The sequence below is a fragment of the Dromiciops gliroides genome, chromosome 3 (assembly GCF_019393635.1).
Source record: "Dromiciops gliroides isolate mDroGli1 chromosome 3, mDroGli1.pri, whole genome shotgun sequence".
NCBI classification, from domain to species: Eukaryota; Metazoa; Chordata; class Mammalia; order Microbiotheria; family Microbiotheriidae; genus Dromiciops; species Dromiciops gliroides.
This window is the reverse complement of record NC_057863.1, coordinates 253,762,268-253,787,782: the sequence shown is the minus strand read 5'-3', so window position 1 is coordinate 253,787,782 and position 25,515 is coordinate 253,762,268. Positions and strand designations below refer to the sequence as shown.

Here is a 25,515-nt window from a genome sequence, read left to right as displayed (position 1 = left end):
GTAATAGATTTAGATCTGTAAGTACCATCAGAGATCATCTAGTCCAAACTCCTCATTTTACCAATGAGGAAACGAAGGCCTAGCAAAGGGATGGGATTTGTCCAAGGTTGCACTGCTAATAAGCAGCAGAGGCAAAACTAGAGTTGAGATGCATTGTCTATAAATCTAGAGCTCTTTCCATTGGATCACATTACTCCCAGAGAGATGATCTGTTATGGAGAGATGGGTATGAAAAGAGAATGTGGTCCTTTCAGAGAAGAGAGGCCTGAGAAGGGGCACTTAGGTAAAGAAAGAGCATAAAGACATTAGGTGCTTAAGAGGAGGATACCAAGGTGGAAGGAAGGGAAAGGAAAGACCTAAAAAAAGACTACAGGAATATTCTATATCAAGGGTTCCTGACCTTTCCTGTATCACGAACCCATTTGTCAGACTGGTGAAGTCTATGGAAGACTTCTCAGGCTAATATATTTAATGCATAAAATGAAACACTTTGGATTTTGTATTGAAAAATAATTAAAAAAAAAAACAACCTAAGCTCATGGACCCCAGGATGAGAAACCTTATTCTAAGGTACTGTTCTTTCTCTGCTGTATATTTCAGGATCATCCTGGGATGACATGCAGGGTGAAGAATATGCTTTTCCTAGTCCAAAGAAAGCCATTCTGTTTTTGGTTTGTAAAATCAGCTCTAACAAACTTAATTCTTTCATTTTTAAGCTTCCCACTTCCAATGTTCACAACAGTAGCACTCTTCCCACACCCCCTCCAAAAAAAATCACACATAATTCAACACATTTTTTAGGCAAACACAGTCTCAACTTGAGAAAAGAGTAAATGAAACTCAGCCAATGAAATATGTTTCAGGTATCCAAAATTAAGTCTATGTATTTCCCTGAAAACCTCTACAACATGATAAATGGCAGCAAACTCCAAAGTGAAATTCAGCATCATCTTAATGAGATTTTGGAAATGTAATTTCACAAAGGATTCAATCTCTATAGCTTATCAGCCACTTATAAAGTAGGTAGGTTTTCTTTAATTATACAGGTACACACACACACACACCAGGGTCCATTAAGCCTTTCCCATCAATTTGTGGTAGCATCTAGGATATACTATGATGTTTCAAAGGCTATAATATGATTATAGTAAGAGACAGTGTGGTATAGTGGAGAGAAAGCCGCAGAGGAGGCAAGAAAACCTAGATTCAATTGCTGCCTCAGAGGATACTGGCCATGTGACCCCCCAGGGCAACTCCTTTAACCTCTCAATGCCCCAGGCAACTCCCTAAGTCATTAAGTTGTAGGACTATGGACGATCTGCACTGGTGAAGGGAGTTTCCTCACTGGGAGTTCTCTATTTGGATGAAATCAGAGGTTTTCTCCCCTCAACCCCCGAAATGTAGCCATTATTCAAGGACCTTTAGAAAAAAAACTTTCAAAAACTGTTTCTATTAGTCCAGATACAAGGTAAATTTGAAAGGGTCACTAAAAACATGTTTGTGTTATAATGTAAATCAGTATTCCGTGATTATTATAGGATTTCCTTTGCTGTCACGAGGGGTTCCCTAAGAGGCATGGGAAATCAGAAACTCTACAGAGGGGTTTTTACAGATAGAGAGCTTAAATAATAACTATTGAATTCCTTTCTTGGTTCAATAAAATATTCATTGGATGCACAGTGACCAAGACTCTCAGCCACTTCCAACTAAGGGCTGGTCAGTCTCTAATTTCTCTCTATGTTTAATTTAAGGAATAGCAAAGGGATGCTGATTTCTTATCATTTGGACAAATACTAGGAGGGAGAGGCAAGGTGGAGTTTCCCTTCAATTTCTCTGAACTCTGGATGGGGCTATTTACCCCGTTGTCTCCAGTCACAGTTTCATTTCATCAATCTGAAAACTGGACAGGGGAGGGCCAGGAAGGGTTAGCACTATATGGCACTTGGCATCTCATACAGCCAGGCATTGACTTAAGTCTACATAGTTTTACTTAGTTAATGTTATCCTTTGTTCCTATTTTTCTCTCTGTTACTAACCTATTGCTTTGTACTTTGACATTGGTTTGGTCCAAGCCATACTCAGAAAATTATTTCCTACCACTAAGGTGGATCTAAATGCATGTTAGCCTAGTGTAGAAATCCTTTCCCTTGCTTCTAGAGAATATTGGTTAGTCTTTTCCTTTTTTTTGCAGGGCAATGAGGGTTAAGTGACTTGCCCAGGGTCATACAGCTAGTAAGTATCAAGTGTCTGAGGCTGGATTTGAACTCAGGTCCTCCTGAATCCAGGGTCGGTGCTCTAGCCACTGTGCCACCTAGCTGCCCCCTGGTTAGTCTTGCTAAAGGACAAGTGTGACTATGTCACTGCCCAGATAAAGTACCTTTTCTTTAAATTTAGCATTCTATCTCTTATCTCCAAGAAAACCCACAAAAGGGGCCAGAAAGAGTCAGACACGACAGAGAACTGAAAAACAAGAAGGAAGGTCTTCAGTTCATGTCTTTGCATAGCTTCCTGCATAAGTGAAATGTTCTCCCTCCTCATCTCTCTACCTCTCAGAATCCCTAATTCCCTTCAAAGCTCAGCTCATGCTTTTTCCTTCCCTTAGTGGATGGTCCTGTATCTATACTCAAATGATCATATAAAAATTAAGTAGATTGTTATTAGAGAATAAATGGTATTGGAAAAAGGGCCACTTTAAGTTAATCTACATAAAACTTGGACCAACATTTCATAGGAAACAGTGGAAAGGGGGTCAAACTGGAAATTTAGTTTGAAAAAGAAACTAAAATTAAGCTTATTTTATATTTAACAAAGTTTACTTTTGAAGTGAAACTGTGTGGTGTTAATTCTTGGACCGAACCAAAACTGAATCAAGTGTTGGTTTTGTTGGAAAATTTTTTCCAACAAAGTTTTATGATAAGATATAGCCTCCTTCATTTCAAAATTGCTTTTCACAGCACCAATCAAAGAAGGTCAGTGTTGCAAAATTATTCAGACTTTTATAAATTTTTCAAGGTCCTCTCTAAATTCTTTGATATTCAAATCATCGTCTTCGAAGCTTTTTACCAACAATTAGTGAGACAATCCAACAAAGATGTTAACCTAATGAGAAGGGATAGATGCTAGTGTTAAGGCAGGTTGTGTTTCAATCCAGACTGATTTTCCAAAGGGTCTGTTTGTTGCTGAACATTTTCCTTTTGTCACAACTGGTGGAGAGGCACCATGGTGCCTTTAATAGATTTTGCTTTGGAGTCAAGGAAAGTCAAGGGTTCAGGGGCTGCCTCTGTCATATGTGGCTAGATTAAATCACTGGAGAAGCAAGGCCGAATTTCCCTAAACTTAGTGGGTAAGAAACCAGGATTGGGTTCAAATTCTGCCTCTGACATATATTGGCTGGATGACATTTGGTAAATCCCTTCACCTCTAAATATCCCAGGCAACCTTCTAAGATGATAAGGTGCAGAATAGCTGCTGAGCTGCTTTGGATTTCCTCATTGGGAACTCCCTATACCACTGAATCACATCTGAAATAAAATAGATCACAACTGTTGTCATGGTGAGGACTCAAGTAACAAACACTGAGATAACAACTGGACCTTCTATCTATCTATCATCCATCCATCTATCTATCCATTATACAACAGAATGAATATGAGTTCTCTGAAGGTAGGACTGTTTTTCATTTAGCTTTGTAAGCCCAGAACCTAGCACATTGCTTTGCATACAGCAGGTGCTTAATAATGCTTGCTGGATTACATTGGTTGATTAGTCAATTTTGGCTCCTGGTTCTTTGTACTGACAAGTCAGGTCTTTACTGTCTTCAGATAGGTTTTAGTTGATAGTTTGCTGCTTCTTTCTTCGAAACATCTGATGCTAAATGAGTAGGAGGGCTCTATTCTGGACTGGTACTGCCTCTGACCCCATTTGGTAGCAAAGGCTACCAGGAAAAGTCAGGAATAGAGCTTTCATAGCAATCTTCCTATTACTATATTTAAACTATAGTTGCAAAGTTCAAATGTATGTACCAAGCCCTGAATACTGCTTTTGAAAATAGTTGCAGGAGACTTGTGTATGTGTGTGTGTGTGTGTGTGTGTGTGTGTGTGTATGTATTTTCATTTGGGACTTTTAGCACACAAATACATGCAAATACTATGTAAAATAGAAGATAGTGGTATTGACTGATGAAATTGGACAATCTGAACTTTAGGATTCAATGGCATTAGTGTGACTCTGGTCCAACAGAATCATAGTTGGTTAGTTTAGTTGACTTTTATAAGCTGTGACAAGAAGTTCAGAAGTTAACTAAGGCAGAAGCAGCAAAAATCATGACCAAAGTCATCGTCTGTGTGCTATTTTGTGCCCATCTTTCTCTGCTTTCCTCTTCTTACCTCCTCCCTTCCTTCCCAATCTCTTTGCTCCAAGATAAAGATCCCTATTTTTTCTTCTTTTTTGGTGTCATAGGAAAAAAACACTGCAAGTTTCTTATTTGATGGTGAGATTTATGGAAGAGTTAATATACTGATAGAATGTAAGTTACTTCAGGGCATGGACTGTCTTTCATTTTTATCAGTATCCTGAGAACATAGAACAGTGCCCAGCATATAAAAGGCACAAATGTTTGTTGACTGATCGATAAAGAAAGCTCCTCCACTTCCCAAATTGGTCAGAGAATAAACCTTTCTAACTAGGGAAATGTAATATTTGATGGGAAAGAAGAATAAAATAGTGGGAAGAATATAATTTCTGAAGTCAGAGGACCTAGGTTCAAATCCTGAAACTGATACTTATTACCTGTGTGACTTTGGGCATGTCACAAACTCTGTGGCCTCATTTTCTTTTTTTTCTTTTTCTTTTTTTTTAAAGTCCTCTTTTTTTAAAAAAAATATTTATTTATTTATTTTTGTGGGGCAATGAGGGTTAAGTGACTTGCCCAGGGTCACACAGCTAGTAAGTGTCAAATGTCTGAGGCTGGATTTGAACTCAGGTCTTCCTGAATCCAGGGCCAGTGCTTTATCCACTGTGCCACCTAGCTGCCCCGCCTCACTTTCTTAATTGGTTAAATGAAGGAGTTGAACTAGTAGCCTCTGAGGCCCCATTCAACTCTAGATCTGTCATCCAACGGCATTTTAGATTGCTTGCAAGAATCCTGGGTTCAAATTTTACTTGGGACAAAAATGAAAGTAAATTTGGGAGTTTATAAGCCTATTTTGAAGATTCACATTATCCAGATAAACTGAAGTGTACAGCTGAAGCAATTAAGTAGGTAATTCAGGCAAATAGCCTGCTTTTCAGAAATTAAAGTTTCTTGATCTAGATTATTAAGGTTATCTACATGGTATACATTAGGAGATAACTGTCAAAACACTACATTTCCCTCTACCTGTTTAAAAAGAAATGCAGTCTGTCTTCTAAATCTACTGTCATTTCTACAATACTCTATCACCTCTTCAATGACCATTTGGTGCCTTATATTTTCAGTTAGGTTTTTAAGTGTATATAAATTATCTATTCAAGGAGATAATATGTACCATGAAGATACATGCCATGCCACAGTCTTTGGCATCTTCTGGAATGGAGAACATAGTGTTCAAATAAATGTTCAGTGGTTGTTCCCAAGAAAAAGGAAGAAAGAAGGAAGGAAAGGCAGAGAGGAAGGAAGGAAGGAAGGAAGGAAGGAAGGAAGGAAGGAAGGAAGGAAGGAAGGAAGGAAGGAAGGAAGGAAGGAAGGAAGGAAGGAAGGAGCTTAGTTAACTCAGTCTATGTTGCAAAGTCATCAGGATTGAAACATTTCACCAGATATATATATATATAACCTATATCAGATTGCCTGCTGTCTAGGGGAGGGGAGGAAGGAGGGAGAAAAATTTGAAATTGGAAATCTTATATAAACAAATGCTGAAAACTATCTCTACATGTAACTGGAAAATAATAAAATACTTTTATTTAAAAAAAAAAAGAAACATCTTACCAGTAGACTAGTTGTAAGAAGGATAGAAGAGGGAGAATCCAAGTTTGTGGATATCTGAGTTAGGGAAAAAGGGCTATTTAAACCCAAGTGTGTATGCAGGCTAAGAGCCTGTTCCTTATTAACCATAAGTTGTTTCTATTAAAGTGCATGCTTATTTTATCAACCAAAAAATAAATAAATGAATAACCTGAATTTCAGTGGGACCCTGGCACTGGTCCAAACTGATGTGGGGGCATGTTCCTGTCAAGCTTCTGGGACTTTTTATGAATATAAAAATGTATTTCAAGAACTCTAAAATTCAAGACAAAAAATGAAAAACACATTCTCCCTCCTCTGAACTCTGCTATTCCTTTACCCCAATATGCATGTTTGCATGATAAAAGGAACCAAAACATGGATATAACAATTTAAGCTTACCATTGTTGTAGGACCGAAAATTTCCTACAAATTTTATGTATTCATATGTTGGAAATTCCTTTGGGTTCAAACTGCCTCTGAGAAGATGACAATAAAACTCTAAATCGTTGTCAGCTGGATCATTAAAAAGAAAAGGAAGGGAGAGAGGAGATATAAGCATTACACAGAAACTAGACTAAACAAGTGGTGTCTTTGTGAAAACTCCTACGTGAATTTAGTCTGTTCAGATACTGCCAGGATATTTCTCTCATTATGACTGACTAGTAGGCCCTGTTTATAACCTTTGCTGTATAGGTTTTTCTTTCTAAACTTCATAGACCTTTCATATCCCACATTTGGACACAATTAGTCTTGATTTGCTCACAAATGTCTGTGGTTGATTATGTCAGCATAGATTAGCTGTGGCTGCTTTTGTATAGTATATTAAAAGTAAACTCCTCACATAAGCCTCTTTTTCTCTTTTATTTTTTTCCTGCTTTGAAGTACAGAGGGATGACAGAATAAATTGTCATGGAAAATGGGTTAAAACTTGAAAACATGAGCAGAGAATCATTGCTACCCTCATAAATGTAATTTTATATGCTTCATTAAATAATAGACATTTCACTAAGTATTAAGGTCTTGCCCTCTGTGTCTTTATGGGGACAAAACCCCTTCTAAATGGGAAGTCTGGCCTGAAAAAATATCAGGATATCTATCATCTTCTATCTACATGCTGCCAGACATCTGGATTACAAACAAACAAAAAAATAATCAGTAAAAAATCCGGATGTATTTCAATATTCAGATGTTTGGCATCGTGTAGACAAAGCATCTGGAGTTTTGATAGAACTTTTCAGTTTTTCATCCAGATGTTTCACATGTAGACACAGCAATTGTTTGGCCTTGCAAGATGAATAGAGAGTTCAAGGATTCTAGAGTTCATTATCATCAGTAGAATCTCTGCCTCACATCACAGATTCTTTTGTTAAACATGAAAAGTGTGTTGTCATTTTTCTAAGCCCAATTCTTTCATATTTCCAATGTAAAAAAGACAATTTATTTATTTACTTAGTCCTCCCTCCATTCCTTCCTTCCTTCCTTCCTTCCTTCCTTCCTTCCTTCATCTCTTTTGGAAGTGCAGTGGCTACTCATGAGCTGCATCCCAATAGATTAACAGAGAAACCTGCTCTAACCTGCTCTGGTTTTCCCAGTCTGGACAAGTTTGCCCTTCCTAGGCAGCTTGGTGGCCCTCCAGATAGCCAGGGGCTCACATCAGTGCCAAACTATGAGAACACCTATTAGCCCAACTGAGTCTTAAATTAACCATCTTCAGGTTTACCAGTAGCAGGGACTCCAGGTCTGCACCATTAGACCCTGCTAAACTAAAAAGCACACACACACACACACACATATATATATATATATATTTGTCCTTATAATTGATCAAATGGCAGCTTTTGCTTTAAATTTGAGCTATATCTCTAAGGGCCACAGAAAATTTGTTATGTAGAAAAATTATGCTTGCAATCAGTTTATCTTTCGGAAACTACTCTTTAGATATCCCTATTTAAAAAAAAATTAAAATCCTATTCCAATAGTAAAGCCAAACTTACATTTTAAGTAATCCGGAGAGGAAGAGTCAGTCACAAGCATATGAGAAGAAAGCATCTTATAAACTTCTGAATGTTCCTGTTCTGGTAGGAAATTTAACAAATTCTGATCCATGACATCTGACTGAAAAAGAAAAAAGAAAAAGAAAAAGAAATGGAAGGAAAGGTTTATGCAAAGAATGGAAAAAAATCAAGCATATTTCTACATAATGACTGCATGACAAATATAGTACCTGTTCTTGGGGTAACAAATCAAGGACCTAGTTTTCATTCCTATGAAAATTCTCAATGCAACATTACAAAATCTTGAATATATGGAATATCTAAAAGGTTTTACTTAGTACTAATAGAAATTACTATATGTAGCACTGGAAGGTTTGCAAAACACTTTGCATATCTTAACACATTTGATCCTTACAACAGCCCTGTGAGGTGGGCACTGTTATTCCAATTTTACAGTTAAAGAAACTGAGACACATAGATGTTAAGTGACTTTCCCAGAATCACACAGTGTTTGGAGCAGAATTTGAATTCAGGTCTCCTTGACTCTGAGACCTACACTCTTTCCATTGTGCCAGCTAGCTGAAGTTTTTCAGCTGGTAGACTTGTTAATGCCCATGTAGAAAAGAAATGTTGCAGTAAGTCAAGGATATACATCAAGAATACAGTCTTGCCCAAGTGGGCAACAGTATAGACATCCAGAAGTTAAGCCACTAAACCTTAAAAGACAGATTATATAGATTGAGAGAGAAAAAAGACCAAAGGTCATCTAGTCCTTCATTTTACAAATGAGGAAATTGAGGCCTTTCAAAAAGGTCCAAAGAATTGTTACAGGTGATAAACAGTGGAGTCAAGATTCAAATCTAGGGTTTTCAATTCCAAACTGAACATTTTTTTCCATTGCACTACAAGAAAACTGCATGGAATCTCAAGAAATCACAAAACCAATAGACCATTAGTTCTGGAAAGGAACTTGGAAATGGCCTAGTTTTTTGTCTTTAGGTCAATGAATGTCTAAACCCGATAAGGGGTTCTTAATCTGAGGTCTGCAGACAGGTTTCAGGGGTTTATGAACTTGGATGGGGGGAAAAGATTCATTTTCAGTAATTTCTAAGTGAGATTTAGCATTTCCTTCAATTATTTAAAGATATTATTCTGAAAAGAGGTGCATAGGCTTCACCAGCTTAGCAAAGAGGTCCAAGGAACAGAAAAAATTAAGAATCCCTGCCAATGAGTTCTTTAATACAGCCAGCTGAAATCTCTCTGACATGATTTTAAATGCATTTTCCTCAGTATAAGAAAGAGGCACTATGGCATGGTGGAGAAAGTACTGGGCTTCGGTGCCAAGCAAATCTGGGTTCAAATCCTGCTTCTGACCCTTAGAATGTATCTCCAGTACTTATTAGCTGTGAAACTGGGCCACAGTGGCTTCATCTATGTAATGAGAGGGGCTGAACTAAACTACCCCTCTCAGCTCTAAATCTATGATCTTATGATGACCCTGACAACTCACTTAACCTCTATAGGCCTCAGGGAACTCCCTGGGATGTCTCTACTAAATCATAGATTGGTGGGTGGCTCACCCACCATGATTTCTCCATTCGGATTGGATCACATGTACTTATACTTGGTATTCACTGTAGAGTAGAGATGAATATTAGCCTCCAAACACGTTTAACATACTTAAATATAGTAATTAAGTGGTCCCTTGGTCCTCTCATGTACTGCTCTGACTGAAACTCAATGTAGATATGTCCAAGAAAAAGGGCTTCTGTAGCCCAAACTAGTCCCAGGATATTCAACTAATTAATCAGTTGTTGCTATTGAGTGTTTTTCAGTCATGTCTAATTCTTGGTGACCTCATTTGGGGTTTTCTTGACAAGGGTACTGGAATAGCTTGTCATTTCCTTTTACAGCCCATTTTACAAATGAGGAAGTGAGGCAAACAGGGTTAATGACTTGCCCAGGGTCACACAGCCAATAAGTGCCTGAGGCTCATAAAGATGAGTCTTCCTAAAATGTTCTCACCATCCAGAAAAAAGAACTGTGGATCCTGAATGCAGATTGAACCATACGGTTTCTACTTTTTGACTGTTTTTTTTTTCTTTTTTGAGGTTTTTCCCTTGTGTTCTGATTCTTCTTTCACAGCATGACTAATGCAGAAATATGTTTAATGTGATTGTACATATATAACCTATATCAGATTGCTTTTCATCTTGAGATGGGGGAGGGGGGAAGGGAAGGTGGGAGAAAAATTTGGAACTAGAAATCCTATGAAAATAAATGTTGAAAATTATCTTTACATGTAACTGGAAAATAATAAAATACTTTTAAAAAATGAGTCTTCCTGATTCCAAGTCCAGTGTTCTATCCACCGAACCACCTAGCATACAATTATTAAGCACCTATGATGTACCAGCACTGCCCTAGGGCTATGATGAACAGAAGTGCAATAGCCCTTACTCTCCAAATCCTACTTTCTACTGGATATGCCTGATCTGACAGAAGTTGGCAGTCGGGGCTGATTCTTGTTACCATCTACAATGGCACAAAATATAGAGGTGGAAAGAAAAAACATAATTTTGGTAGCTTAAGAAATTCAAACACATAGAACATGAAAGAAAAAAACAGAATTTTAAAAGAATTTTTTTTTCCTTATAAAAGTCTCAAGTCACAATGTAACACCTATGTGGAACTTGCTGATCTTTTGCTCATTAAAGCAATTTGATAAAAAATAAATATTCTTCTTCCACTAAACTGGCTGGAACTCTCCCAGTCTCCATTCAAGAGGAAAAGCAAATGTGTCAGCAGGCACTGCTTTCACCAAAGTGTTAGGTTATCACTACTATCACTTATCAATCGAAGGTACAAGGCTCTTTCCCCTGATTGAGTGATAAGCTGAATATACTTGGCTGCTTTATCTGGGCCTCTTCTGATCTCATAAGATAGGTCTGGAGCTGGAATTCCAAATCGAACCTTTCCCCCTTTTTTTTCCCCCATGAAGGAGTGTTTGAGCATAGTCAGAAGAGGAAGCTTTGACTTTTACATATTAGAATGAAGGTGTTGTGCAGGCAGCAGTTTCCTCTCTGACTTTTGTACTGTAGCACCATCTGGTTTCTCTTTGGCTGAAGGAAATAAGCTGTCATTTACAATAAGGGCTTTATGACTTTGGAGTGGAGAAAACAGGCAAAGTTCACAGAGGTGGTCATGTATTCTCTGACGCCTGCTTCCCCACCTCTGGGGAAGCCTCCTCCTGCATAGTGCAGATAAGGACAGACTTCAGATGGACTTAGGATTTTATTGATCTAGGAAATTACCAGGTGAGGACACTCCTTCTACTAATTCGGGTCAGGACCTTTTCTACAACCTAGAAGTCTCAGTGAGTCGCCTATGGTTCCCAAAGGTTTTGGTCTCAGGACCCCTTTACACTTTTACAATCATTGAAGACTCCAAATAGTTTTTGTTTATATGGATTATATTTATTGACATTGTACAAACATTAAAACATCTTAGAATTATTGTAAAAATAGTTTTGACTTCAAGGATTCCCTGAAAAGACCCCTAAGGGTTCCCAGACCACACTAGCTTAGAGCACTGAGAGGTTAAGGTCACAAAGCCAGTATGTGTTAGAAGTAGGACTTGAACTCAGAACTATCTGTCTTCTAGGATAGTTATTTATCTACCATTCCATGATGCCTCTCCTGATATGGATAAATCTAGAATTGGGGTGATGTGCTATCTAGACAGCTAGGTGGTACAGCAGATAGAGTGCTGGGCATGGAGTCAGGAAGACCTGAGTTCAGACCCAACCTCAGACACTTACTACCATGGTGACCCTGGGCAAGTCATCTTACTTCTGTTTGCCTCAGTTTCCTCATCTGTAAAATGGGGATAATAATAGCTTTTCCCTTGCATGGTTATTGTGAGGCTCAAATGAGATAATATTTGTAAAGTGCTTAGCAGAGTGCCTGGCACATAGTAAGTTCTATATAAAAATATTTCTACATTATTACTATATATCACCATATATTATATATTATTATAAAGAATGTTTTATTTATATTATATAATAATGTGATATATTTTATATTATGTTTATATTATAATATTATTTATATTATTGCTCAAGGAAAAGCCCAACCTTTGGTTTTCCCTATCTGATGAAAATTCCTATTCCCTTGTAGGCTAAGGCAAAGTAGAGGTAAATATGGGAGCTTAGGTCTAGAACCCAAATGGTTACCCATAATAACCACAACAATTCAAACTGATATGATGCTATATAGTTTTAAAAAAGAATTCTTCTTACAATCCTGCAATAGTGATAGTGTTGCTACTTAATTTTACAGATGAGTAAATTATCTCAAAGAGGTTCACAGAATTATAGATATAGATCTGGAAGGAACCTTAGATATTAGCTATTCTGACCCTATAGATCTACAGAACTCCAAGATAACCTTGTAGTGTTGCAGATGATGAAACTGGGGCCCCAAGAAGTGAAGATGTTTGGCCAGAGACACGAAGATCAAATGTGGCATAACCAAGACCTAAATTCACATGTTCTAACTTCTGTCTAGGGATCCTTCCATCATCTCTATGAGGACCTATGTAGCTAAAAAAACAAGAATCGATCCAGGACTCCAGCAAAACTTGCTGTGGCTATTTCTGAATAAAGCAAATCATCAGATTTGACCTCATCTGAAGTTACAACTGCAGGCTGCCTAATATCTACCCATGTAGATACATGCTGGCTCCCTATTACTTCTAAAATCAAATACAAATGCCTCTGTTTGAAGTCTTTTACAACCTGGCTACAACCTACTTTTTTTGCTTTATTATACATTATCCTTCATCAGGTACTCTATAGTGTATCTGAAGTGGAAAAAAGGAAGAAAAGAAGGAATAAAGGAGGGAGAGGGGAAGGATAGAAGGAAGTGGAAAAGGAAGGAGAGAAGAAAAAAAAGGAAGGAAGAAGGAAGCTGTTTCTGACTTATGGTGCTATCTCCTACATCTTTCCTTTGCCCAGGCTTCATGCCTGGAATACACATTCTCTGCTTCCTAGAATCCCTGGTTTCTTTGAAATCGAGTGCTACTTTTGGTTCCTAACTGGGAGTCTGTGAATTAACAAAAAAAAAGTTGGTATTTCAACAGAATTAGTTTAGAATTAAAATTAGAATTAGTTTACTTTGTATTTTATTTTATGCATTTAAAAACATTATTCTGAGAAGGGGTCCATAGACTTCACCTGACTGCCAGTGGGGTCCATGACACCAAAGTTTAAGAACTTCTTGATCTAGAAGAAACCTTTCCTGATTCCACCCTCCACTCACTCAGTTGCCAGCACTTCCTTACCCACCTTCTCCCCCATCCCCGAAAAATTTGCCCTTTATTTTCTGCATATATTTTGTGAATATTGTATGCTCAGTTTTAGCAGAATGTGTTGGAAGTTGACTTGGCCTATGAGGCCATCTCAGGGAACATATTCACAGAGTTCCCCTGAAAACTTGCATGGATTCTGTCGATAGTATGCCTCAGCATCTGGTAACACCCTGTATGACAAACTCTGGTCTTTTTTTCCGTCCCTCAATGAAAGTCTCCAAGTTATATGATACTACCTGGAGCATCAAAGGAAGAGAGAGCCAGCCAAAAGGTGTCTCTTCTTTTTTTGTCTTTGTTTTTTTGTTTGTTTGTTTTTGCAGGGCAATGGGGGTTAAGTGACTTGCCCAGGGTCACACAGCTAGTAAGTATCAAGTGTCTGAGGCCGAATTTGAACTCAGGTACTCCTGAATCCAGGACCGGTGCTTTATCCACTGTGCCACCTAGCTGCCCCCTTCTTTTCTTTTTTTTTAATTATTAAATCTTATTTTTAATTTGTGGAATAAAACAAGCATTTCCATAACAGTACAATAAAAAAGTGTGCACATGAAACTGCAGACCTACTATGTACAACTTGCTATCCCTTTCAAAAATACAACAAAATTATCACGTAAATTTTTTCCTCCCCACCCTCCTAGAGATGGCTACCATAAGATACAAATAAGTATAAATATGTAAAATTATTCTGTGTACACTTCTATTTATCAGTTCTTTCTCTGAATGCAGATAGCAGCTTTCTTTAAATGTCCTTTATAGTTAATTTGGGTATTTATAATAGTCAAAATAACTTATTCACTCAAAGTCATTCTTTTTTTTGGTGGGGGGAGGGGGGGCAATGAGGGTTAAATGACTTGCCCAGGGTCACACAGCTAGTAAGTGTTAAGTGTCTGAGATCAAATTTGAACTCAGGTCCTCCTGAATCCAGGGCTGGTGCTTTATCCACTGCTCCATCTAGCTGCCCCCCAAAGTCATTCTTTTTTTTTTTAATTTTCATTTCTTAACCTTTATCATTTACACTGATTTTTATAAATAAATTCTGCTTTGATTATTTTTTTTACATATAAGGTATTTTATTTTTTCTGTTACATGTAAAGATAGTTCTCAACTTTTGTTTATACAAGCTTTACAATTTCAGATTTTTCTCCCTCCCTCCCCTCCCTCCCCTCCCTCCCCCCTCCCCTAGACAGCAGGTAATCTGATATAGGTTATATCTATATATCTATATAGATATAGCTATATATACACACATATATATACATAATAACATTAATCCTATTTCTGCATTAATCCTGTTATAAGAGAAAAAATCAGAGCAGTGATGCAAAACCTCAAAATAGAAAAAAAAAAAACAGCACCCAAAACAAAAGAAATAGTATGGTTCAATGAGCATCTATACTCCACAGTTCTTTTTTTTTTTTCTTGGATTTGGAGATCCTCTTCTATCATGAGTTCCCTGGAACTCTTCTGTACCATTGCATTGGTGAGAAGAATATAGTCCATCACAGTAGGTCAACAATCAATGTTGATAATACTGTGTACAATGTTCTTCTGGTTCTGCTCATCTCACTCATCATCAGCTCATGTAAGACCCTCCAGGTTTCTCTGAACTCTTCCTGCTCATCATTTCTTACAGCACAATAGTATTCCATTGTATTCATATACCACAACTTGTCCAGCCATTTCCCAATTGATGGGCACCCCCTCAACTTCCAATTCCTTGCTACCACGTAAAGAGCAGCTATAAATATTTTTGTACATGTGGGTCCCTTTCCCCCTTCCATGATTTCTTTGGGAAAAAGACCTAAAAGGGGAATTGCTGGGTCAAAGGGTATGCACAGCTTTATCGCCCTTTGGGCATAATTCCAAATTGCTCTCCAGAATGGTTGGATCAGTTCACAGCTCCACCAACAATGCATTAGTGTTCCAATTTTCCCACAGCTTCTCCAACATTTATTATCTTCCTTTTTTGTCATTTTAGCCAATTTGATAGGTGTCAGGTGGTACCTCAGAGTTGTTTTAATTTGCATCTCTCTAATCATTAGAGATTTAGAGCATTTTTTCATATGGGAATAGATAGCGCCCCAAAGTCATTCTTAAGACAACACTGCTGTTATTGTATACAATGTTCTCTTGGTTCTTCTCATTTAGTTCTTCATTATTTCCTGCAAATCTTTCCATGTTTTTCTAAAATCATTGACCTCATCATTTCTTATAACACAGTAGTATTCCATCACAATCATGTACTACAACTTGTTCAGTCATTCAGCTGTCTCTTCTTTTAAGTGACACAGCACCCTAACTCCCCTGCAGTTATGGAGCAGGGAAAGAGAAGAACCAAAGGATCATTAAGGATCCCTTACCATGGCACATCAGACTAAAATGCTAAGTTCTCTTAATTCTGCATCACCAGATGGCCAGGAGTAGGCGGGGCGTTTGTCAGTTCTGATGCAATCAACGCATCCCTGGAGTCTGCAGGGTAACAGACTCCCTGGAATGGTCCCTACTTATCAGTTTAACTCTACTCTACTTATATATGTAGGTGTAACTTCCACTACACATATACATGTCTCCTGTGATACAATGTAAGCTCCTTGAGGGCAGGGGCTGTTTCATTTCTATCTTTGTATCCTCAATACTTGGCACATAGTAGACACTTAACACATGCTTGTTGATTGGTTGACTGGTTGATTTAGACCAAGAGTTCTTACCCTTTTGTCTGTCACGGAGCCTTTTTGAGAATAATGTTTTTGAATGCACAAAATACCTAGGATCCCAAAGGAAATGAATTCTATTTAAATAGTTATCATTTATTTAAAAAGATATCCTGGGTCCTAGGTTAAGAACCTCTGATCTAGACCATTCTTCAAGGAGATGGAGTTGATGGCTATATCATTTGTGACATCTGCCCTGCTGCTGAATCTCATGGGTTTTGAACTTGAATAGAGTGTCTCTATTTCCTTCCATTTGTAAGAACTCTTCTCTCTGATGTGATCCTTGCCATTTGGGAATTACAATACTCCATTTTAGATCTTCCTTTATCTTCTGGTAACCACTCCATCCTGGATAAACATGACATTTGAATCTGTTTTTTGAAATATGGGTATCTGGTCTTCACATTACTTTTCTCCAAATGAAATAATTTTGTTTTTTCAAGTAATCAATAAGTCAAGAGTCAGTGAATAAGCATTTATTAAGTAACTACTATGTGTCAGGCACTATGCAAAGTGAGTGTATAAATATAGGCAACAGATAGTTCCTGCTCTTAAGGAACTCACAGTATAATGGGGGAGCATCATACAAATGACTATGCACAGACAAGAGATATACACAATACGGTGGAGATAATCAGCAGAGGGAATGCACTAACATGAAGGGGGATTGGGAAAGGCTTCTTACAGAAGGTGGGATTTCAGGAGAGACTTGAAGGAAGCCAGGGAAACCACGAGGCAGAGAGGAGGATGTAGAGGATTCCAGTCATGTGGGAGAGCAAGAAACATGCAAGGAGCCAAGAGATGGAATGTCTTGTTGAAGGAACAGCAAGGAGATCAGTTTAACTGGAGTTTATGGTATAAAAGGACTGGAAAGGTGGTTTTGGTGGGTCATAAAGGGCTTTGAATACTGAAGGATTTTTTTTGGGGGGGGTGAGGCAATTGGGGTTAAGTGACTTGCCCAGGGTCACACAGCCAGTAAATGTTAAGTGTCTGAGGCCGGATTTGAACTCAGGTCCTCCTGAATCCAGGGCCTATGCTCTACCCACTGCGCCACCCAGCTGCCCCTACGGAAGGATTTTATATTTGGTCCTGGAGCCAATAGGAGCCACTAGAGTTGATTGAATGGTCAGACTTGTAAGTTAGTACTATCCCTTTGACAGCTGAGTGAAGGACGGACTGGAGTGGAGAGAGTTTTGAGGCAGGTAGACTAATCAACTGATGATTTATTTCAATAGTCCAGCAATGAGGTGATGAGGGCCTGGACAAGGGTGGTGTCAGTGTCAGAAGAGAGAAAAAGGAATATATGAGAAATGTTAGAAAGGTAAAATTGGTGAATTGACTCAATTTTTTTTTCATGAAATACTAGGCAAAGATTCTTAGCTCAGAGCATAGAGGAAGGAGACGACTATGGAGGTTTGAGGAGGTATAAAAATGTTTGGAAAAGCCCAAATGTGGTTAGTGGGATAGTGAGTCAGGATTGCCTAGCTGCAGTGAGAGCCCTATTGAGATTATGTAGCATAAATTTGTAGTGGATCCAGTCAAGCATGCTTTCATGACGTTCTCGAGTTTCATTTTGTACAACACGAGCAAGAGTGAAGGCAGCAGATGGTGGGAGTAATACAAAGATAAAATTTTATAGGATGAGACCAGCAACAGGAAAATGGAACAAGGGATTTGTGAGAAGAGGACAAAATAGAATTGAACTGGTTTACCAACAGAGTAAGATGGGGAGGGAAGGAGAGTGTAGCTAGAGCTATGATAATGGCCTGGAAAATTGAGGGATTGGCAGTCAGTCAGGGTGAAGATGAGATACAGGGTTACAGGTTGCAAGGCAGGGGGAAAAGTGTAATGATAACATTGGGATCAGATTGGGGAATTTCAGAGTTGATGAACATGGAAATAATGCATTTGTGGGAGAGAGCTTTGGAGTAAGACTATCTCAATGTGTAGCTCAGGTGGGATGCAGCAGTGGCTCATGGGAATTGGCAAGGTAGGGTGTTTGAGAGCATGTATGTTGAAGTCACCTAGTACGAGTTGTGGAGTTGGGGGCAGAGAAAAAATTGTGAGCCAGGCAATGAATTCATTAAGGAAAGAAGGGACCTTTCCTGGAGGTTGGAAGATAACAGCTCCCAGAATTTTGATTAGATGGTACATAAGGACTGAGTGAAACTCAGAGGATAGGTTACTGACTAAAGGGAAAAGAATGGAAGAGAATAAGCATTTATTAAATGCCTACTATGTGCCACATATTAAGTGCTTTACAAATATTATTTCACTTGATCCTCACAACAACCCTAGGTGGTAGGTTTATTATCCCTATTTTATAGTTGAGGAAACTGAGACAAAGATAGGTTTAGTGACTTGCCTAGAGTTACACAGCTAGTAAATTTCTGAGCCACATTTGAACTCAGGTCTTCCTCACATCAGGTTCAGTTTTCTGTCCTCTGTGATGTGAGTAGCAGCGATGATAAGTAACCTTAAAAGTGGCAATGGGGAACAAGGAGTCATCTCCCTAGCATTTAAAAAAATGTCAATATTCTCATTTTTGTGGAATCCCCTTCTATTTCCCTAGTGTTCCTATGATTTGCAAAAGCACTTAATTTAGCACTCCCTCTTCCAAACGAGGAAGTAAATGTCATATGTATATTAAAAAAACAGTCTTAAGAGCAATTTGGGAAGTTAAATTTCCTGAAAGATTGTCAAATGTGTCACCGAAATCCAAACAAGAAGCAGGGTCTGCACTCACTTTCTGGGGTTGCTATTTCATTTGGCTTCATCTCATCTGTGTCTACATTTCTTCCTTAGTTCTCATCCTTTTTAAAAAAAAAAAAAAAAACTCTCACAAGAAGCCTCTGTTCCAAATGTCTCTTTTACTGCTTCCTGTCGATTAAGATCCCTATCCAGTCATCCTCCCTTCTCTGCCTTTACTGCCTGTTTTAATTCCAGTTACCTTGGAAGGAAAAGACTTGTTGGCACAGCTACCACTTTCAAGTTTCCAACTTGATCTTATTTCACCGTTTAAAGTCGTTTTCTGCCTTTTAGAGTCACTTCCTCCTTTGCCCCTTTTCTGTGTCAAGCTGGAGACAAAAAAAAATTTCTGATGCTTCCTCTAGAGAATGCTTCACAAGACTATACCCATCACTCAATGAGTTCAAGGGAAATCAATTTTAAACCATAGTTTTGTTTGTTGTTTTTGTTGTTTTTTGTGGGGCAATGAAGGTTAAGTGACTTGCCCAGGGTCACACAGCTAGTAAGTGTCAAGTGTCTGAGGATGGATTTGAACTCAGGTCCTCCTGAATCCAGGGCCAGTGCTTTATCCACTGTACCACCTAGCTGCCCCTTAAACCATAGTTGAAGGGAGAAGATGGTCACCTAGGAAAGTTGAGAACATTCTCTTTTGCCTCTTTCCCATCACCCATGCCTCTCTGAATCCCAGGCTACACAGTGGAGTGCAAAAGGTGATCCCCAGACAAGAGTAAGCACTACCCCAAATTGGCACTAATGCAATGCTTGCTTAACATTAGAGAAAACCGGCTAGTACAGCACTATGCTCAGGGGGAAGGGGTGGGGAGAACAGATTCTTCACTGTCTCTCAAAAATACCATGCTGATTCAAATCTACCTTCACACTTTTATTCATGTTCTTCTCCTGGCTAGGACTGCTCTACTTACCACAGTACTGTCTTCTTTTCCAAGTTGTACTCCTCAAAGCCCATTTCAAATTCTCCATGAAACCTTCCCTAAATGCTGATCTTTAATGATCTTTCCCCTTTCTGACTACATACAGCATCTGTTAGTATTATACATTTTGACATTTAACATTATATATGCACCATCTAACATAATGCTGTGCACATAGGAAGTCCTTGAACAATATTCACTGAATTGAATTTAGTTCTTTACTATATATAGCCTTGAATTGCTCTGATTCTTTTATGTGCGAAATCTCATTCCCTCAGGTCAGAGACAATAAAGACCATAGTCTTATTCTGTATCCTGTATGGTGTTATAGACTATGAGTGAGAAATACTTGCTTAGGAAGCTCAGAAAATTTGAGTTGAGGTTTTTTTTGTTTTTGTTTTTTGCGGGGCAATGGGGTTAAGTGACTTGCCCAGGGTCACACAGCTGGTAAGTGTCAAGTGTCTGAGGTCAGATTTGAACTCAGGTACTCCTGAATCCAGGGCCGGTGTTTTATCCACTGCGCCACCTAGCCGCCCCTGAGTTGAGTTGAGTTTTTTTATACCAGCTTTTCTGAAAAAGATCTAGGACTTTTGATGGACTGCAAGCTCCATCTAAGTCAGTCAGTAATGTGATATGGAAGCCAAAGAAGCTAATACAATATTGGGCAGCATTAAGACAGTCATAGCTTCCAAGAATAGGGAGGTGAGAGTCCCGTGGGAATGACCTTATCAAACCTTATCTAGAGTACTGATTTCAGTTCTGGGTGCCATAATTTAAGAAGCACATTAATAAGCTAGAGACTGTCCAAAGAAGAGTGATCAGGATAGTGAAGGACCTCCAGCCCAGGATATGTAAGGACTGATTGAAGGAACTGGTCATACTTAAAGGCCTGGAGAAGAAAAGCCTGGGGCCTGAGAGGAAGTGATGGTGGCAATGGGAATTAATAACCTTGCCAGACTGGAGCAATTAACATGTATGGGAGGGACTAGACTTGTTCTGTTTGGTCCCTGGAGGCAGTGGGTGAAAGATGCAAAAAGGAAGATTTAGATTTGATGTTAAGAAAAACCTCCTATCAATTATAGCTGTCCACAAACAAAGCAGGATGCCTGGAAAGGTTGTGACTCCTCATCCCTTGGGGGTCTTTGACCAGAGGCTATAGTGATACTTGTCTGGTATTTTGTAGTGAGAGGGACAGCTTGGTGGCACAGAAGATAAGAGTGTTGGGCTTGAAAGCAGGAAGATTCATCTTCCTGAGTTCAAATCAGGCCTCAGACACTTACTATAGCTATGTGACCCTGCACAAGTCACTTCACCCTGTTTGCCTCAGTTTCCTCATCTGTAAAACAAGCTGGAGAAGGAAATGGCAAACCACTCCAGGATCTTTGCCAAGAAAACCTGAAAATGAAGTCATGAAGAGTCAGGCACAACTGAGCAACAACACTTTATAGTTGGTATTTTTTTCCTTTATGGGTTGGATTAGATGGTTGTTGAGGCACCTTCCTCATTCTGTGATTGCCTAGGACCTTTGACAATTTTGTTCTGGAAGTACCACATTTCTTTCCTCCTTTGCTAGCCAAGGCTGTACCTCCCAGTTAATCAAGACCTATCTTTTCTTCCCATGTATAACTGAAATTTCTTTCCTCAACACTTAAGTTTCAGTCTTCCAAGACTTAATGGCAACTTAAAAATTCCCAAATAAGGCAACGAAAAGAAAAAAAAATGTCACTGAATAAGTCCAGTCCATTTGGCACAGAAAAAAGGTTTTTTTTGGTTTTTTTTTTTTTGTGTGTGAGGCAATTAGGGTTAAGTGACTTGCCCAGGGTCACACAGCCAGTAAGTGTTAAGTGTCTAAGGCCAGATTTGAACTCAGGTACTCCTGACTCCAGGGCTGGTGCTCTATCCACTGTGCCACCTAGCCGCCCCTAGAAAAAGTTTTAAAATGTATGTTAACTGTTATGAAAAAAAGAGGTAAGAGAGAGGTAGTCAGGAAGAAGGAAAAGCAGAGAAATATCCTAAACCTTCCACTTTTTAAATATTAATGCTGTTGTTGTTCAGTTATGTCCAATTCTTCATGACCCCATTTGGGGTTTTCTTAGCAGAGATACTGGAGTAATTTGACATTTCCTTCTCCAGCTCATTTTACAGATGAGGAAACTGAGGAAAACAGGGTGAAGTGACTTGTCCAGGGTCACACAGCTACTGTTTGAGGTCAAATGTGAACTTAGAAAGATGACTCCAGGCCTGGCACTTCTTCACATGTCACCTAGCTACCCAAACCTTCTATAGTTTGGTGCAATAGAACTATTGCATGGACACAGAACATACTGCCTTACACCTACAAACACTAAGTAGTTTATTAAAAATTGATTTTTTGGGTTGTTGTTTAGTCATTTTTCAGTCGTGTTTGACTCTTTGAAACCCCATTTTGGGCTTTTCTTGGCAAAGATACTGGAGTGATTTGCCATTTACCTCTCCAGCTCATTTTACAGATAAGGAAACTGAGGCAAAGAGGGTGAAATTACTTGCCCAGGGTCACACAAATTTTAAATGTCAGTGGCTGGATTGGAATCCAGGAAAATGAGTCTTCCTGACTCCAGGTTTGGTGCTCTATTCATTGTACTTCCTGGCTGCCCAATCTTTTTTTCAGGTATGATAAAAATTGCAACAAATATTTATGTGTGTGTGTGTGTGTGTGTCTGTGTGTATACATTAAATAGTTTCATACATTATAAGCACAACTTTTCTAGGTTTCTCTGAGGAGGGCAAATTGGGTCTAGACAGAGAATACTGTTAAGGGCTAAAATTCTAGCTAGTCTGTCTAAAATATCTAATGAGTGGTCGCCAATAAATTATAAGCTTCAGCAAGAGTTAGGCTTTTAAGCATTTATTAAGGAGAATAAGAATTTGGTAAAGAGAGAGAGAAAGGCCTACATTCATCTATCTATACGTCACTTCCTGACGCCAAAGAAAAGTCGCATGGTCTTGCCCTCAAAGACCTTCACCTCATGGCGGAGCTTTTCTGCAGTAAGTCTCCAGCAGGTGGCGTCATTCCAATCATTACAATAATAACTTCTGGGGGGACAGGGGAGATAGATCTGTAATCAAGAATGGGCAGGACTTAGGTAGAGATTTTATGTGCAAGCCTTTTTGTTTTTCTTTTGGCGTGCGTATTTTGTATTTCTTGAGGGGTTGTCAAGTTTGCAATAAAATTGCTTTTGTAAATAATCATTCTTGATGCAGATTATTTTTAGCTTATCTTTGTTTTGTATATATTTAACTGTTCATCTCTATTAATGTTGATGCTCAGTATTGATGGCCTGTGTGTATGGGATTGCCAACTCTTAAGAAAATAATATAAACATATTTAACAGGTGCCAAATTAAACTTAGAAATTATAAAGTTTGGTTAAAGACAATATGGTACAGTGAAGAGAGCACTGAGTCTAGAATCAAAAGGTTTGGGTTTGAACTCTAAGAGGTTCAGCTGCCTGCTTGACTTAACCTCTCTAGGCATCAGTTTTCATATCTGGAGAATACAGAGTGGATGACCTTTAAGATCCTTGCCAGCCCTCAATCCTACAATCTTAACTTAATTAGTTCTTTATTCTTTTATGTGAGATAAGAAAACAGTCTCTAAAAGTGCTAACAAGTTTAAAAAAAAGCGCTAACAAGTGGTTTTCAAAATTTAAATCAAAATAGGTATACGGGATTTCTTTTTCTAAAAATCACATTTTAAATTCCATCTACAATGTCCAATAATCAGGCCACCAGGTAATTGAAGTGCATGTACCTGTTTATATAAACAGCTCTACGTTTAAGCACCTGATTTTTAGGTCATGGAGGCAGGCATATGTTTAACAAGCACAAAGTTAATACCACTGGGTACATTCAAAAGCCTTTAAACTTCAAAATGAGACAAATTTCTGCTTTTACCCCCAAGCCTTCAAAAAATGAACAAAGAGAAGGTGGGCTAATTTTGAAGGGAAATTTTATCTATCAGAAAATTTTTATTATTATTCTCCCAAAGCTGACACTTAAAAAACAAGATAAAGCTGATTCTTAGACTGTTCAGGGAGGAGTGAAAATGAGCCTCTTCTGATAGACATCTAGGAGAGAAAAATCCCCTTTGCCTAATGTTGACTTCAAGTAATCAGCTAAAATACAAAGGTCATCGAGATTATAGAAGAAGGGGTGTGGGGAAGGATGTCTACCCATCAAGACTTTACTGAGCTCCTATATTTCTTTTGGTGTTTTGGGGGTGGGGCAATGAGGGTTAAGTGACTTGCCCAGGGTCACACAGCTGGTGTCAAGTATCTGAGGCCATATTTGAACTCAGGCCTTCCTGAATCCAGGGTCAGTGCTTTATCTACTGCACCACCTAGCTGCCCCTGTGCTCCTATATTTCTACTGGTGAGAAAAAAGTGAAGTGCATGGGTTTTGATGTTATTCCTGTTATTTGATGTTATTATTGTCCCCCCCCCCTAAAAAAAACCCCTCCCTATTTATCAGTATTATTGGTTGGTATGGTTTTTATAGAAAAGCTAATTTGGTTCATACCAACTCATGGTGGCACAGAGTCTTTCCTCTGGTGAATTTTAAGCATAGCAAGGCATGGTTCTGCATTTTCTAGGACAAGGTTGGGCTCAAGTAAAATGGAGTTTGTCTGCTGCTTTATCTTCATAGTAGGTAGCTAGGTGGCTAGAGAACTATGAATAGAGCACTAGACCTAGAGTCAAGAAGACAAGTTCAAATCCTGCCTCAGATACTTCCTAACTCTGTGACCCTAAGCAATCACTTCACTTCTGTCTGCCTCAGTTTTCTCATCTGTAAAGTGAGGATAATAGTAGCATCTACCTCACAGGGTTGTTGTGAGGATCAAATGAGATAATATTTCTAAAGCATTTTGCAAACTTAAATGTTACTTTTAATAATAACAGCAGCAGCAGCAGCAGCAGCAGCAGTAGTAGTAGTAGTAGTAGTAGATCACAGATCCCAGCATTCCTAATCCCAGCCTTGTTAAGTCATTTTTCAGTTGTGTATGACTCTCTGTGACCTTTTTTTGGGTTTTCTTGGCAGAGATACAGGGGTTGTTTGCCATTTCCTTCTCTAGCTCATTTTACAGATAAGGAAACTAAGGCAAACAAGGTTAAGTGACTTGCCCAAGGTCATACAGCTAGTAATTAATCTGTGGTTAGGTTTGAATTCACAAAAATGAGTCTTTCTGACAGCTGTACCACCTACCTGCCCTTAATTCCAGGCAGCCATCTCCTAAACACATGTGATTATTATTATTATGTGATTCCATTGGATCTTATTTCCTCATCTGCAAAGTGAGGTGTTTGTATGGGAGGACCACTAAGATCCCATCTGCCTTTAGTTCTCTGATCTCCTGAACATAACTTGAAGGTCCGAAGTAAAGACTTAAAGAGTAAGGATGCTTCAGTACAAACTCATAAGCACTCCTGGGAAAAAAGCTCACCTATTAAAAGTGGATCTTATTTATTTATTTATTTATTTATTTATTGCCCAAAGTCTTTGGTACCACAATTTGTTGAGTACTGAAGTATACTTGCACACCTGTGCTTTCATCTGATCTTTCTCAGAACAGGGACAGAATGAGTATGAAGTGATGAGGATGAATGATACAATAACACGGGAACTTAGCTATATATTCAATAGAACCCATTAGAGCAAATAGTGTGCCACTTTTTTCAGAGTATCAAAGGCTCTGACAGGTGTTGAGGTTTTGACACAGTCATCCCTGCCAGTTAATATGT

At 38.6% G+C, this 25,515-nt stretch overlaps 1 protein-coding gene across 8 annotated transcripts in view; it reads right to left on the bottom strand.

Annotated features, from left to right (window-relative positions):
- Nucleotides 1-25,515, bottom strand: part of NPAS2 (neuronal PAS domain protein 2) — a 253,145-nt gene that overhangs the window by 47,453 nt on the left and 180,177 nt on the right. For all 8 annotated transcript variants that reach the window (XM_043997547.1, XM_043997546.1, XM_043997544.1 and 5 more), the window contains 2 exons: nucleotides 7,979-8,099; nucleotides 6,384-6,497 (listed from right to left, as the gene is read on the bottom strand). In XM_043997547.1, the coding sequence (XP_043853482.1) occupies nucleotides 6,384-6,497; nucleotides 7,979-8,099 (235 nt within the window). The remainder of the gene's footprint in view (nucleotides 1-6,383; nucleotides 6,498-7,978; nucleotides 8,100-25,515) is intronic.